Here is a 15780-nt window from a genome sequence, read left to right as displayed (position 1 = left end):
TCAGCCCACTCTTGTCCCCTTTTCGCCTTTTTTACACTAAAACAGGAACATCATAAATGCTCTGGAATTTGAGCGGATCTAATAAATATTATTTATTTCGACAACATTGACCCAAAATATTATTATGATAGTATAAATTATTAGATATTATATTTTACAAACTCGGTATTACTCACATTCTATGGTGGCTGAAAGAAATTCTAGAAATAATATAAGCTTTCCTTAGTAATGTATTTTGAAATACATTATTGGTAAATAAATAATAAAACATTTGGACCGACAAAAGTTACAATTTTCGAAAATAACATAACCTTAGCATTATTAGAATGGGCTTATAAAACCGGCCTGCTATGTAATTAAATAATGTGGGAAAAAAATTATAAAGTGTTTAGAGCTGCACAATTGTTTTTAATTAATTAAGTAAATAAGAGAAGATGTACTTTACATTCTATTTTAGCCACCAGATGTCGTGCCTCCATCAGTTACAACCCAATATTAAAAAGGATACCAAAGGGGGACAAAAATGACAGACAGTGAAAAATCTTGCCGCCATGTCACAACCTCTTAATCAAACAATGTTTTTAAGCCTAAACATATAGACGGCATTTAAGAGTGCACATGGCTCTGTTCAAATGACACAATGAAAGTTTAAAAATGTTTAGACTAAGCCAAGTTAAGCAGTTGAATTATCTCGATACTCTGTTGATTTTCATGATATAAATTTAATTGTTACTGTCTTTATGCAGATATTGTTACTTATTAGTCCGATGGTTTATTTGTGCATATGTTGTTTTAAAATATAAAATTTAGTAATATTCATTCAGACAAAATAAATTAAAACAAAATACTTGCAGGTTTGTTCCAAACAGCATTCTAATAGGGTTACTAAGCATTAACCTTTGTACTCCAATACAGATCTTTATAAATAATTATAATATCATTATCACCATAAATAAATAGAACAATTAATTATGTCGATTTAAACACATACCAGGTGCAAATTGAAAAAAACAGACAAATTAACTTGCAAATCAGCAATGTTAATGGAAGTTTTTCCTATCTACAATATTATAATTGATTGAGCGAATTGCTTCAGATTTAATCTATCTCTGTTGCATAATATCATTGCTATGCTCTTGTACGAGTGAAATATTACATCAAACATTTAGATTTATAACTTACTTTATTACCTAGTCAGTTCTCGATGGAAATACAAAGAACACCAACAAATAATATGTACAGGTCAATAGTTATTATTTATAATTTTACATAGTTTAAAGTTATCACTGTTTTGGAGTATTAATTACACTATGTCTAACGATATACGTTAAAATCTGTGGATGTAGTGAGTCCTCTATAATAGCTAAAGATTGTTATTAACATTGACGGGGGAGAACATTTCTCATCTCTTGCCTTTCGAAACTGCAATATACTCTACGACCTTCGATTGAAACTCGATTTTATTCACTTTGTACATTTCTGCCGCTTCTATGTTTAATGGATCTTCAAAATTTAATAAGTCCTGGAATAAGAATATATATTATTACAACAGCATCTTAGGAAATATAATTTTATACAATTATGTTACACATCATTGCATATTGACTGTCCAAGAAGCAAAGTTTGAATATGTAAAATATCTATTTAGCAATATACGTAATTTGGAAATTCATGCTTATACGGTCATATAATATTGCTACGCAGACAGTTTGATATTTGGATATTTAACTAAATAGATTTCAAATAATATAGTTTGAGTATGCATTTTTTTCAATAAAATTAACATAACTGACTTCTGTAACACAGGTTAATGCCAAGCTTACAGAGATTGCACTAATTGTAACTATTAACTGTTTCGTTATATAAAAAATATTAATTTATTTGATGTAAATATTTTATTGATAATAAAAACAAAGAAATAGTCACTTGAAGATATTTGATAAGAGGTCACTGTCCTCTTCTTTAATTTTAATGTAATTTAAAGTCTTTATACCAACCATCTAAGGTATTCACTATTCCAGTGGGAGAAGGAATGAAGATAAACAAACCATAGATTTATGTATTCCATGTGATTTGCTTATATTGCTTGATTAATTTATCTCTAATTATATAATCCAACACTATTCCACTTTAATTTTACACCCAAACATCCAATAACAGCTTTATTGATATTCAAAATATTATTTTTTTGCAAATTCATAATGAATATCAAAGGTCATTCAAGCTCTCGACCAATTATTTGTCCTCTATAATAATAGACTATGTCTTTGGACCTCTAAGAATCTAGATCACTTATTCTTAATATTAAAGCAAGACTTTCATTGACCTTTTTATTAAATTAGTATACAAGGTCAATGTGATCTAGCACCTATACTCAGTTTTAAGTGGTCAGTTTATTATTGTTCAATATGATAGATAAGACATCAAAAACAAATTATGAAGTCAATGACATTGGTAAAAATTCTTCATGTCTCCATTTTACACACAATATAATCTTACTGAACTGGCTAGCTGCTAGATCAAATAGTCAACAACATAATAAGTATTTACTTAGTAATATACTTACAGTAAATAATGAATTCAGACCCCAAACAACATCCTTGAGCCGTCTCGTTGGTGCCCAACCATGTTCATCTATAGATGTTTGACGAAGCAATGATAAACATATTTCCCCATCCAAATTAATATTGGGATGCCACAGTCTAGTTAAACATTTTACTCTTGGTGGCTAAAAAAAAATAGAAAATTATATGAATTGTATTATATAATTGTGATTATCAAATTGTAAATATTTTTGTTAAATTGTAAAACTTACAGCCATATTATAATCTTCTGTAACAAATACACTAAATTTAAATTTTCCTCCAGACCAATATCCCTCATCAGGGGCTACAGTTAAAATAAATTCGTTTAAAACATTAGGATCCTCAAAATTTACAGAACACGTTGCAGGAAGATTTTCGTTCATTTCTTGTACTTCTTTCACCAATAACTTGTCTCTAACCGATATTCTTTTTATAGGTTCAATTTTAACCCCATTGGTCGTCTCCGTATGTTCCTTTTTTAACTTTCTATTAAGCGTTATCATTGTATGCTAACTAAATATTCTTAAAAATAATAAAATGGTTCGTGACTTTAAAACATAAATAACACTAAACTGACTAGTTTTCAGAATTATTGCAGCAAGCAGCTAAAGTTTTACCAAAAATTTTTTAGCTGTCAAAACAAATCGCCCTGCTCAGTGCTCTGCAATCAGTCGGACAGACTCAAAATAAAATAATGGTGTTAAAATACATCTGTTTTACTTTCAATGTTCATAAGTATATTTATGTGTGTTATATTTATATGTTGTGTTAAGCTAAATATTCAAAATAAACAATACGCTTTTTAAATTAATAAACATATATTGTTAAATATGTAGGTAGATATTTAAAGTTAGCTTTATATAGTTGTTTGTTTACAACTTTACAATATGACATGACGTAAATTGATTTTGGTTAATTTGTCAAGCGAATCATTTTCTTGAAATTTGTATGTATTTGTAACATTAATTATATAGAAGGCATGAAAAACACTTAAACAGTGATTTCATTCGGCAGAACAAAATACTTATATTGTTTTTAAATATCATAACGTAAACGTTAGTAAGTTTTACAAGTAATGGCAGAAATATCGTGGCCCTGGCAGTATAACTTTCCGCCTTTCTTTACGTAAGTAAACTTATTTCTTGTAAATATATCTTAAGAAGTATCATTTGATTTGACAATGAGTGTATTTGGTAATGCGGTGAAATATTTAAACGAGGGAAATGTCCACGTCGTTATAAGCATTTTAAATACAGACTATGTCATAAGACTTATTAAGGAAGATGGGAAGATGGTGAAAGACATGGAAATTATCCACAATTCTGTAAGTTTCGTAAACTTTGTTATGATACCTTTATTATTTGGTTACTATCAGTATAAAGAAGAAATAATTAAAATGACTTCAGAAGATATATTGAGACTATCCGAAAACCTATTCAATGTTCGACCGAAACATAGACGGGTAAAATCGAATTTTAGTCAATTTGCCATTAAAGCGCCTAATTTGACAATAATATCATATGATCGTGAAAACTATTGCTTAGAAATTAAGCCAAAAGAAGGTTTTATGGCAAGTAATTTAAGTAAATGCTCAAAATGTTACTATTGTTTAAAGCAAGTTTTAAAATTACAAGAAAATGAAGTTATAAACATAAGTGGCTATTGTCCATTAGATCTTTTTTCTGGAGAAAGAAAAAGAATGAGGAAAGCTTTACTGAACTTGATTAAAAATCCACAAAATAACTTTAAACTATTCAAAGATGGAAATATTATTTATAATGAAACATCAAATGTGAATAATTTTGAAATGTTAATAAGAAATATGACTCCTTATAATTCCTTGAATATATTTTTGGATATAATAATAGAAATATTGCTAGGTGATGGAATTTCTGATATAATAATTAAAGAATCAAGTGAGAAAAATGACATAAACCCAAATACTGAGAAATGTTATAATGATGGACACCAGCTCCCTACTAACTGTTTCCTAAATCAACTACTAACTTTGCAAAAATTGTCTGAAAACATAAATTTAGATTTGGTAACAAAAAATGATGATTTTCAATATGTTTTGAACCTTTTGAAAGATATGAGAGAGCTGAACATTAACTTAATAAATATGGATGATCAGAAAAAGTTCTTTGAAACAATTGATCCACTTTACTTAGCCATGATATCTGCAGTAGCAAAAGATTGCTCTATTATGATATGTTTGTCGAATGAAACTCATGAATTATACCCATCTATAACAATTAAAGACAAAAGTTTATCATATAAAATGTCTGTAACTGATTTGGAACCAAAGTCAATAAAATCACTGGCCAAAAGAAAAACTACTGAACAAAAGCTAATAGAATTATATGAAAAAAAGTAGTGTGTAAGTATTTTTTTAACCAAAGAGTAACTTAAAAAATAAAAATAAAAACAATATTGAGCATGATCTTTGAACCTCTTTGCTACATTTATATTTATTGAAATTATTAAATAAACAATTTGCTTACAAAAAACTATATATATTTGTTTGACAACTTTTGCTCAATTTTGACTTAGCCTTATGTTTCTAAAGTTGAATTGTATAAAAATAGTGAATAATAGTAAATTGTTTGAAAAATTATTTCCCTTAAATTCATAAAAATAATTATGTATTTATTTATATGGCCGTATGTGGCCTTTGAAACTGATCAGTAAAACAACTTTAACCATAACAACTATAATATAAATAGAACAATACATCAACCAAAGAATTTCCTTTAGGTTACCATTGTAGAATGTATAAATAATTTTTTTTCTTTACATTGTTCCAGAATTCAACCACATTCAGAAACAAGATCCAAGCAGTTGGAAGCTTGGCAGCAATTGATATCAGAATATTTAAAAGTCACAAAGCAATCAACCGTGGACATAAGAGAGACACAGAACAGCCCCTTATTTAACAATGCCTCCATTAATAGAAAACTATCCTCCGAGTCTCTATTGACTATTTTAGAAGACATGGCTAAAGCTGGCAAAGCTGCACCTGTAGATAAAAGTAAAAATGTCTGGGAAGTGTACTGGCATTCTTTAGATGAATGGGGTAATATGATATATAGCTGGGCGAGCTGTAATGGCTTAAATAATTCTGTGTGTACTCTATTTGAGTTGCGGGAAGGTGACAACACAGTTGGTGAAGGTATGCATTATATATGAGTTTCTGCTGTCTGGGTTAGAGATATCTTGGTTGGTTCATGTTTTTATTTGACATTAACTACTTCATACAGTTTTCATATATTATACATGACTGCTCCTCTTCTATGACTCATAGTGTGAAAGTGTGATGTTAATTATGTCATCTCAATAAGTTTTCTAAAGCAAATTGAGCAAGTAGCTCATTCAAACAAAAGATACCTCCACAACTTTATAAATTAATATAGATATGAATTGAATGTGATGTTTTTCCAACACTGACAATGTTTTCAACATTTTATTTTGTCACCAATATTTAATAAGTTCATTAAATGTATCTACCAATTAGGGTTCATGGGTTTTGTGGCTAATAAGTTTTTTTTATATGTGTAGGACAAAACTTATAAGCAATTGATATGACAGGCTGAGATTGCCCAGTACCACTAATTAACACAGATTTTTTCAGTCACTGAGCTTTCTTGCATAATTTTTTTATTAATGTCTCATGCTCATATTTGAAGTACAGCTGCATGTTTTAAATGACATTCTGTTAATTGTATGACTTTTTTAAAATATGGGTATACAAATGGCCAAATGGTCCACCTGATGGTAAGTGGTCACCACCAAGGATAGACAATTTGCATTGTAAGAAATATGCTTTGATTATGCCAATGGAGTGTACCCATTATCCTATAATGAGCAGCCTTGGGTCATTTACTGTCAGTAGCTTATAGGTCTTCAATATTTATTTTTCAGAATTTCATGGACTGGATATGAATATTTTAGTAAAAGCATTAAAAACACTTGAAGTGAAGGGCAAGTGTGAACTGATGGAATTCGATGAGAGTCAAGGAGTCAAGTTTTTCTGAACTGTGAGATTGTTGAGTCCATAGAACATTTATATATTAAATGTTGAATGCATTTTGTTAAGTTATAACTATTTTGTAATGTTGGAATATATTGCTTGATATTTAATACTTAATTGTTTTTTGTGTATAAATCCTATCGCCTTAAAAAATCTATTCATTGAAAATAAAGCGCTAAATCTATATTCATTGCCTATCAATTAACACTGCATGGTTCAATTGGAATAAAATCTGAAATAAAAAAAAGGGCGTCACGGGACGACCGGCAGGTGTGAAACATCGAAATTGATGGTTGAATGATTGATGATGAAATGAATAAAAACAATTTTATTGATTAAATTGTTGTTTTCTTTATTATTATCATTACAGGCAACGAAAGTACCTAACTTTATAGTAATTATAGTATTGCTCATGGGGATATTACGATAATATTGATACTATCGCTAACACCTTAACTATCGATAGTCTCGATAGTGGACCACCGATATGCAACACTAATACGCACCACTCAGACGAGGAAGTGAGACTCGGAGAGGTGGCATGACAGTATAACAGGTCATGCTGTTTTTCGACACAACTTACAATTCGATACGAATCGGTCTTATCCTCCAGATGCGCCAAGAGATGTCTCACAACAAAGCTATTAAGTACTAGCCCGTAAATATGACGTGGGCAATGTACACTCGGTGCTTTGGTGCGTGTACATAAAGCGCCTGCCTATTATAATGATTATGGAGATTAAAAAATGTAGGATCATAAGCAACTAAAAAGTGTCTCTGCACACAGGCCTGCACTATATCTCTTGCATAGTTCACTTCCTTGAGCTTTGTCAAATTTACTTATGACATAGGTTGACAGAAATGAGCCAATTGATGGTAAGTGGTCACCACTGCCTATAGACATTGGAGCCGTAAAAAATAAAAATATTCCTTACATCGTCTGCCAAACTTGAGAACTAAGATGTTATATCCTTTGGGCCTGTAGTAACGGTGACTAACCCTTTAAACACTGTTCACAACAATACTAAACGTAAGTAAATATTCCTTACTAAAGGATAAGTATAGTAAAACAAAAGTTATTACTTAATTTTTTAATTCCAATCAAGTCAATACGTGTAAAATTGTACAATTTCAAAATTGACCTTAAACTAATAATTTATAACTACAGGTACAGATATATATTACACTCTGTACTGAAAATATGAGTGACGAATTTCAAACTTTACAATGTTTGTAAATAAACGCATAGGTAGGTACTCGCTTTCGTGTGTTAAGAAAGTTAATTTAATAGTTATAACAAGCATATATTTGAGTAGGTACATAATTAACACATCAAAGAGTATTGATAAAATACAAATATCTTGAAGCTAAAGAATAAAATTTAGTTTGTATATTAGTGGATATAGTCTATAACTGTTCTGATTCCTACGATGTATCTAATTTTAGTAAATCAAAATTTTAATTAAATTAATATTATTTACACACATATTTCTAAAAAACAACTACACGATACAAATACATTCGTTAAAAATAAATCACAACAATTATATTTAATCTGTTGGCTCTACAGAAATTACAAAACACGAATTTAAATTACCTTTTGTTTTTATTTAGAAAATAGCTTGTCGCATTGATGTCACGATGGGATAAGTAGATGCAAAATAGCTCAATTTTAAATGGTTGCTTTGGTACCTATTTAAATGTTTTCATATGCAAATCCATTTTCATTTTGTTTCTTGAAGTTATAATAATTATGCCATATCGGTGTGTCAATGTGACACTTGACAAAAGAACAAGATTTATTCATATATACATATATTTTTAAAAAATTTCATAGCTACGAAATTCCAACCAAAGTATCCTCGCAAATAGACAAAGCTTGCACAAGACGTATAATCTATATATACTAATACCTTTAGATGGTATGATTTAAGATGTCGGTCTTTTACACTTCTTTGAAACCATAAACACTTTTTCTCATTTTTTTTTATTCTTACATAAGTTATAGAAGACGAACAAAGCTTTACACTCATAATAAATAATCTTAACCAATATGAAATATATACATTAAAATTTATCGAATGTAAATATGTAATGATTTCAATTTTTGCGATTATAATTCGAGCCACTTCGATTTACAATTAACGACTCTAAATAAAATTATGTATATGTAAACTACTCACATACACCAACGTGAACAACATACCTTGAAAATTCCTTTTTTGTAATATACATTATTGATATGAAACATAATATATTACTCCAAAAATCGTGTTTTTTATTATACCTGAATGTCTGTCTCTTTAGCAGTCTTTGTTTTGGGTATTGGTACATTATACGGTATTCTAAACATCAGCCTCAGATGCATGCAATATGATCAAAACACAATAAATAAATTACGGGCAACCGTCAGATCTCATGCTATATATTCGTAACTAAACTACGTTTCATAGAGGTACACTTTAATGATTTTTTAATATTATTCAATTCAACTGCTAAAAAATAGGCTTGGGCTAAATAATATCGGCTAAATATCAATATTTTTTCAGAAAAAAAATCGATATAAATCAGCCATATTTTTTCCTGCGATATATCGACTTTCGATACTTATTTTCAGATATCAAATTCGTATCAAAATCGATATATTTTCATGAGAAATTATTCGACCTGAACACAGCTACGTCAGAGGTTCCAAGCAGAGGCTGTGTCCCCAATGAACTGAAGCTGTATTTGGACCAACCACTTTTAGAAAGAAAATCTGATCCAATAAAGTTCTGGGTAAATTGCCGACATTTCACGCCGGTTCTCTCTTAAAATATTTGATTTGCCAAGGTTATTCAGTGTCATCTGAAAGGGTAGCTTCAGTGGTGAATTTGGCTGTGCCGAATGATAGGAGCAGATTAACAGGGGAGCACATTCAACAAAGAGTGCTCCTGATGTCAATATCAAACAAACACTGGTTTGACTAATGTAATTTTCCTTGTGTTTATGATGTTGATTTTTTCATTAATAATAAAACTGATCTCAAAACAGCCAGATGTGTATTCACTCTAAAGTTTTTTTCAAATTTTTATAGATAATCGATTATTGCGCAGATAATATCGATATATAAACATATCGATATTTTTTAGTCAATATTTATCGATACATTTGAAAAATAAGATATATATCGATATTTCTTCTTCATTTGCTGGGATGGAAGTAGGGATGCTACTAAAAAATTACATTTAAACTGTCAATTAATCCCGAACGATAATGGCTCGATGTTTTTTTTTATTATGATTGATTATACGTAATGATTACAGTTTCTAAGCCTAGTAAACCTCAAAGTGCAAATCTTCATAATATTAAAAATAATAACAAAAGCGTTATTTCTAGTTAAAACTAAGCGAACAATCAGTCTTTATTTATATAAAAAATAACAAATAATTTAGATGTTGGTACAGTGTACTTAAGATTATTTGAAAAAAATATTAGTAAAATTGTGCTTATTATTGTACTATATATTTTACAAATTCTATTACTAGTACATTAGTATAATGGTTTATGGTCCATTCTAGTTTTAAAAAATGTCGATAATGTTGTCTACCTACTTCACCCTACTTTCACTTTTCAATTATTGATTAGTAAGTATGATAATCGTTTTTAAAATTTAACAATGCAATGACTAAACTAAAAAATATATTTTTAAAAGAAAAACTGATTAATATTTACGTATTAAGTAGGTGGTTTAATTTTGTGATATATTCTAAAATAATTACATATTTATTGTGTTTAAAATTTTACTTGTGTGCAAAAACAAAATGGCTGCAAAATAGTGATATATATATTTATAACGTCAGGTTCTGAGCAGCTCCTTCAAGTTGGTAGGGGAAATCAATTTTTTAGCTATCTATATTGTTTGATTACCATTAATCGTGCTGTTATAAACACTTTTTTTTCGTTTACATTTTTTATTTTTAAATGAAACAATTTTTTCTCTTAATTTGGCGGGGTATTAAGTTTTTTAGCTTAATCAATTGTTTGTCAACTGAACATCAATTCTTAATGTAAAATATATTTTATCGTTGTAAATAAAATTAATATTCCCCCGCCAGCATAAGAGAGCTTTTCTGCGGGTACCTACTTTATATGAAGGAAAGACTATATTGATAAATATCATTACATTCGTCTTCTAATTTAAAGCGATAAATGTTTTTATAATCATTTTGAGTTCAAACATCGATATCAACTATTAAATTATATACAATTTTTATACAACTAATAGTCATTGTTTAATCAAGGAATTGATCGATTATGATAAAACCTAATTCCCACGGTACGATTTGTGTTGATCAACATTTCTTACTGTAAACGAAAAAAAGAATTAAACAATATTGATAACATCGTAGAGTTTAACAGCGATTCTGGAACAGCGATTCTGGAACAGCGATTCTGGGACAGCTCTTAATGTTTCGACCCGTGTGAACTTGGTTTTATACACATGCGTTCGAGAATCGAAAAATTTAAATATCGAATATAATATATATATATAAATATATATAAACAAAAGAAGATATTCGAAATTTATATAATTGTAAAACTACCACATCACAGATACCTATGTAACAATAAATTAATACTAGTTCTAAATCTAAGTGAAATTGAAAACAATTCAGTGTCTGAATTATAGTTATAAATAATTACAGAAGTAAGTATATCTAAGTAGTCCACTTAGATGTATAATCCACCTACGTACATATATTTGGTCTGCAAAAAACTATGGAGTTATGAAGCTGTCGCGAGATTGTGGAATTATTAAACTTTTGGTACTTAATACATAAACTCTTTTGTAAAGTCCAAATGTTCATAAAATAATACATTGAATAAAAAGTATACACGTTAAAATATATCTTATAGAGTGACCTTTGTAATTAGTACCACAGTTTTCAAGACAATTAGAATGTTTATGGGATTCATTAATGCATTTGAATATTACGATGAAAAATCAGAATTTCACATCCGTTGGTAATGCTGCAGGTTTATTTTATCAATTAAGCAATAAAATTCAAATAAATCGTGTATCCATTATCGATTTCAGATAATAAACTGAAACGCGCAGTATTTCACGTTTCAAGAATGATCAGTCGCAGTGTTCTCGTTTCTCGCAGTTCCGAAACCATCAATAAGGTCAGACAACGCCGCCTCATTCAATATCACCGACACTTCAAACAAAAGGCTCACAACGCACTCAGACTAAATTAAAAGTGACACATTCACAAATGGTCACTACACTCGAGTGCTGCGTTGCAGTAACCGTTACTTCTGTCCAGAGTACCGTTGGCTATAGTGGTGACCGTCGGCAGGCTACCGTTGGCCTTGTCGCGCCCCGGCGCGTCGGCGGCGGGGGCGACGGCGTTGTCGCTCTTCCCGCCGGGCGGCCGGTAGAACCACCACGCGAAGAAGAAGAAAAGCAGCGAACACAACTTGCCGGCTAACGCGAGCGCTAGCATGTACCTGGAGAGGAGATACGTGGGTGTAATACCCGAGCGGCGGCGGGGGCGGGCGGGGGCGGGCGGGGCGGGCGGGGCGGGCGAGGGGTACCTGCTCATGTGCACGTTGTCGTAGAGCGCGCAGGCGCCGGCGGCCCACAGGCGGCACGCGCGGTCGATGAGGAAGCCGAACAGCAGCGGCGCGGGGATGGTGCCCAGCAGCCGCACCACGATCCACTGCAGGCCCAGCGCGAACGAGCGCTGCTCCTCGCGCACGCACCTGCCGGCGCACACGCGACGTCCACTCGTATTTAAAGTTGCGTCTTTGACTGCAGTATATACGGTAGTAATGAACGAAATTATATTTCAAATCGTTTCGTATTCGTGTTTACCTCAAGGTGGCGGAGAGTGCGGGCATGGTCGCTACGAACGTGAAGAGCATGAGGCAGAACGAGAGGAATACGAACAGCCAGAGATAGGGACATTCGGAGCTGCAAGTGCTATTTATGGCTTCGTACGGTATCGAAGTGTTAGTTTCTGAAACGAGGTTTACACGGTTGTAGGGGAATCGTCCAATTTCGTAAACTCTATTGAGTCAATAACTACAAGTAAATAAAAGTGAAATAAAATATTTACTATCAATGATGAACTTTATTAATAAAAGAGGACCCAGTGCAGTATCTCGAGACACACCAAACGCAAGAGTGAATGTACTATACACAACCACATATTGCTCATTGGCTCGCGTATCCGCTACCTCAGACGCAGCATCGAATGAAGCCACCGAGAGTAGGCGAGCGTGCGTACCTGCGTCGTAGTAGAGCGGCAGCGGCGCGACGGGCGCCACGCAGGCGCAGCGCTGGTACAGCGTGTGCGCGCCGCGGGCCAGCGCGCGCGCGCAGCCGGCGCGACACGGCGACGCGTAGGCGCGCGCGTCGGCGCCGCACACGGCCGCCGCGCGCGCGCCGCACGCGCAGCCCGCGTTGCACTCCGCCGACAGCCGGTCGCCGCTGCGGGGACCTCACCGTTTACTACCGGTCTATTTACACCTTATTCTACCGCCAGATAATTCGTCTGCCTGGGCAGGCAGCCTGCGCGTCGTGTTATAACTGTGCACACGTAACTTTTCGCCGGATATGCCTGCATTTGCACGTGCCGGAGAATGTATTGCGAGTGTGGTTGTCGCTGATTCAGATACGATTTCTGTCAATACTTATTATAGCCTCATTTATATTATACGCTCAATTTTATTAAATAAAGTACACTGGTTAAAGTATTTTTATATTCGTTTAAAAATAAGTTTTCTGTTTTTATTTTCATTTTGATTATATTGATACAGCTTAGACTAATTTCTAAAAATATTACTTACCCTGAGACGCTAGGACTGTTGTAAGGTATGGTAACACCAGCAAACGGATAGTTATCACAGCTGAGCACGAATGAAAATGAAAAAACTACAGCCAGTAATGTAGCGACCACACACAACTTGATAATGCCCGCACACGTCAATCTCCAACGCTTTACCAGCCAGCCTCCAAGAAAAGTCCCTCCTCCCCCCGCCGGCACTGTTATGACACCTGGGAAAAAAAAATTGCATAAGCATTGTAAACATAAAGTAACTAATGTTTCTAACAACCAGTAGATTGAAGACTGTTTTATTCAAAGGAACTAGAGTCTTACCCAATTGTCAATTAGTGGTCTCATCCGCACTAAATAAACTACATTTTTTTTGTAATTAATTTTATTTATTAAAAAGAATTGTTGTGGTCATCATTCTTACTTACCTAATAACATTGCAGCTTGCGACGCATTCACAGCAAATTGATTTTCAATTAGTTTAGGTAGAAACGCTGCGAAACCTGATATAAGCATCCCTTCGCTCGCTCCGGCGAGATTCAAAAACATAAATGTAGGATTTTTAAATAGCGCTGCAGTCGCTTTCGGTAGTTCACGTAAAGCGCTGAAAGCTGCTGTTTTTGTAGCTGCACCTTCGTGTGCTTCAGATATTTTCGACGCTCGTATTTCAGCAGCACCTAGAGAACATTTTGTGAAAATCAATATGCATTAGCGTAGTTAATATTTGAAGTATCTTTTTTTAGTATCGAGATGTACATTCATTATCAAACCTGGGAGCTCGTATGGGAAGGCAAGTAATGGTAAGGCAACGACCAAACACAGCACCGCTGAGAATATGAAGCCGACCCACCAGGCGCCAATCCAAGAAGAACTTAAAGGGGTTATGCCTAACCTAGAATAAAATAAATGGGTAAATCACGTGAATTCCTATATCCAAACTAGAGCATGAAAATTTATTAAATGATGTTGAATGAATGAGTGATTCAGTCGAAAAATACTATAAGATTCATAACTTTTTTTTGGTAGGTAACTGTAGGATAGCTATTGTTATGGTTGTATGGTCATCATAGGTGCCATGAACATTGGCATGGCATAAAATAATATGCTTGTACACGTTATTTTTAAACTGCGGAAGTTAATAGGACGACTCTACATTGGTAGAATAATTGCCCTTCACAAGCGTAAATAGGTAGATAGACGATTGAACGACGGAATGGAGTGCCCCGTCTTAGACTTTGTCAAACATTAACATTAATAAGAAGTTCTAACGAGTGTTAAGTAGTTTAGCTGTTGTACGTGATATAAGCGCAATCGTACTCCGCGATCAGCGAACCGATACAGTCTACCTTTCTTTAGCTGCTATTTATATCTTTTGACGTTTAAAGAATATATCTCGTGTTTCGATCTGTAACCAAGTCGATTCCTTGCATTTTAATTTTTTAAATGTTTTTTACATTACATTAGCAACCTGTAAATTTCCCACTGTTGGGCTAAGGCCTCCTCTCCCTTTGAGAAAGTTTGGATCATATTCCACCACGCTGCTCCAATGCGGGTTAGTGGAATACACATGTGGTAGAATTTCGTTGAAATTAGACACATGCAGGTTTCCTCACGTAGTTTCCTTCACCGCCGAGCACGAGATGAATCATAAACACAAATTAAGCACATGAAAATTCAGTGGTGCCTGCCTGGGTTTAAAACCGAAATCATCGGTTAAGATGCACGCGTTCTAACCACTGGGCCATCTCGGCTCATATTTATTGGAATAAAATGTTGTTTTAGCAAGTGTTTTATAATTGATTTTCCAATGTTGTTGATAATTGCCCGATTATTACGTCTGTCAAAAATATATCAATAAGCACTTAAATAAACTTAAATAATTGCTTAATTAATTCCGAGCTTCCACTTTTAATTAACAAAATTTACTTCACTTTACCAAATTTCGTTAATATATATATATATATATATATATATATATATATTATATATATATATGTATATGTATATACATAAATACGACCTAAAGATAACATTCATTACGAAAACAGTGGAAATTCGCATCCATTGTAATATTGGCGTTTTCTAAATTGTTTTCATATGCAAATTCGACAGCTGAATCTCGGTTGGGGAAACATGTACGTACTAACGGGCTCTTCACGAAATGAAGTGGCCTGCTGTGGGCTCCTAATGAATAAGAATAATAGAACCGATTTAATGTTATGCAAGTAGAATTTATATGGTAAACGATTCTCGTTAAATTTAAGCTACGACTGTTGTCTGTGTCTTCGTATCATAGCAAAGATATCGATTGTATGTTTATAAAAGGATGTCTGTCTGT

General features: G+C 32.9%; 4 protein-coding genes across 8 annotated transcripts in view; 2 read left to right on the top strand and 2 right to left on the bottom strand.

Moving 5' to 3' along the window:
- The window catches only part of Obsc (Obscurin), a 415125-nt gene that overhangs the window by 104558 nt on the left and 294787 nt on the right, over positions 1-15780 (top strand). The gene's annotated exons all lie outside the window — the stretch shown is intronic.
- On the bottom strand, positions 167-3250 carry LOC113398221 (NEDD8-conjugating enzyme UBE2F-like). The gene is made up of 3 exons (XM_026636852.2): positions 2816-3250; positions 2567-2728; positions 167-1522 (listed from the first exon to the last, which is right to left on the bottom strand). The coding sequence occupies exons 1-3, from the start codon at positions 3086-3088 to the stop codon at positions 1403-1405; spliced, it is 555 nt and encodes a 184-aa protein (XP_026492637.1). The 5' UTR covers positions 3089-3250; the 3' UTR covers positions 167-1402.
- LOC113398225 (vacuolar protein-sorting-associated protein 25) lies at positions 3470-6727 on the top strand. 3 transcript variants are annotated; one of them, XM_026636856.2, is made up of 3 exons: positions 3470-3710; positions 5393-5757; positions 6507-6727. In XM_026636856.2, exons 1-3 carry the CDS (start codon positions 3661-3663, stop codon positions 6617-6619), a joined length of 528 nt encoding a protein of 175 aa, XP_026492641.1. In that variant the 5' UTR covers positions 3470-3660; the 3' UTR covers positions 6620-6727. The 3 variants fall into 3 exon arrangements, with proteins under 3 accessions (XP_026492641.1, XP_064071820.1, XP_064071824.1); XM_064215754.1 differs by lacking the exon at positions 3470-3710 and adding an exon at positions 4681-4965; XM_064215750.1 differs by lacking the exons at positions 3470-3710; positions 6507-6727 and adding an exon at positions 3717-4965 and having other exon boundaries at positions 5393-5533.
- Positions 11185-15780, bottom strand: part of LOC113398222 (solute carrier organic anion transporter family member 4A1-like) — a 63999-nt gene continuing 59403 nt past the window's right edge. Inside the window, exons 7-13 of one of the 2 annotated variants that reach the window (XM_026636854.2) lie at positions 14213-14334; positions 13871-14119; positions 13456-13663; positions 12894-13096; positions 12479-12623; positions 12199-12366; positions 11185-12111 (exon numbers count right to left, since the gene is read on the bottom strand). In XM_026636854.2, the coding sequence (XP_026492639.1) occupies positions 11871-12111; positions 12199-12366; positions 12479-12623; positions 12894-13096; positions 13456-13663; positions 13871-14119; positions 14213-14334 (1336 nt within the window). In that variant the 3' untranslated portion in view covers positions 11185-11870. The remainder of the gene's footprint in view (positions 12112-12198; positions 12367-12478; positions 12624-12893; positions 13097-13455; positions 13664-13870; positions 14120-14212; positions 14335-15780) is intronic. The other variant, XM_026636853.2, reaches the window with a different exon arrangement.

The sequence above is a fragment of the Vanessa tameamea genome, chromosome 2 (genome assembly GCF_037043105.1).
Source record: "Vanessa tameamea isolate UH-Manoa-2023 chromosome 2, ilVanTame1 primary haplotype, whole genome shotgun sequence".
NCBI lineage: Eukaryota > Metazoa > Arthropoda > Insecta > Lepidoptera > Nymphalidae > Vanessa > Vanessa tameamea.
The sequence above is the reverse complement of the archived record's forward strand: the minus strand, read 5'-3'. Positions and strand labels throughout refer to the sequence as shown.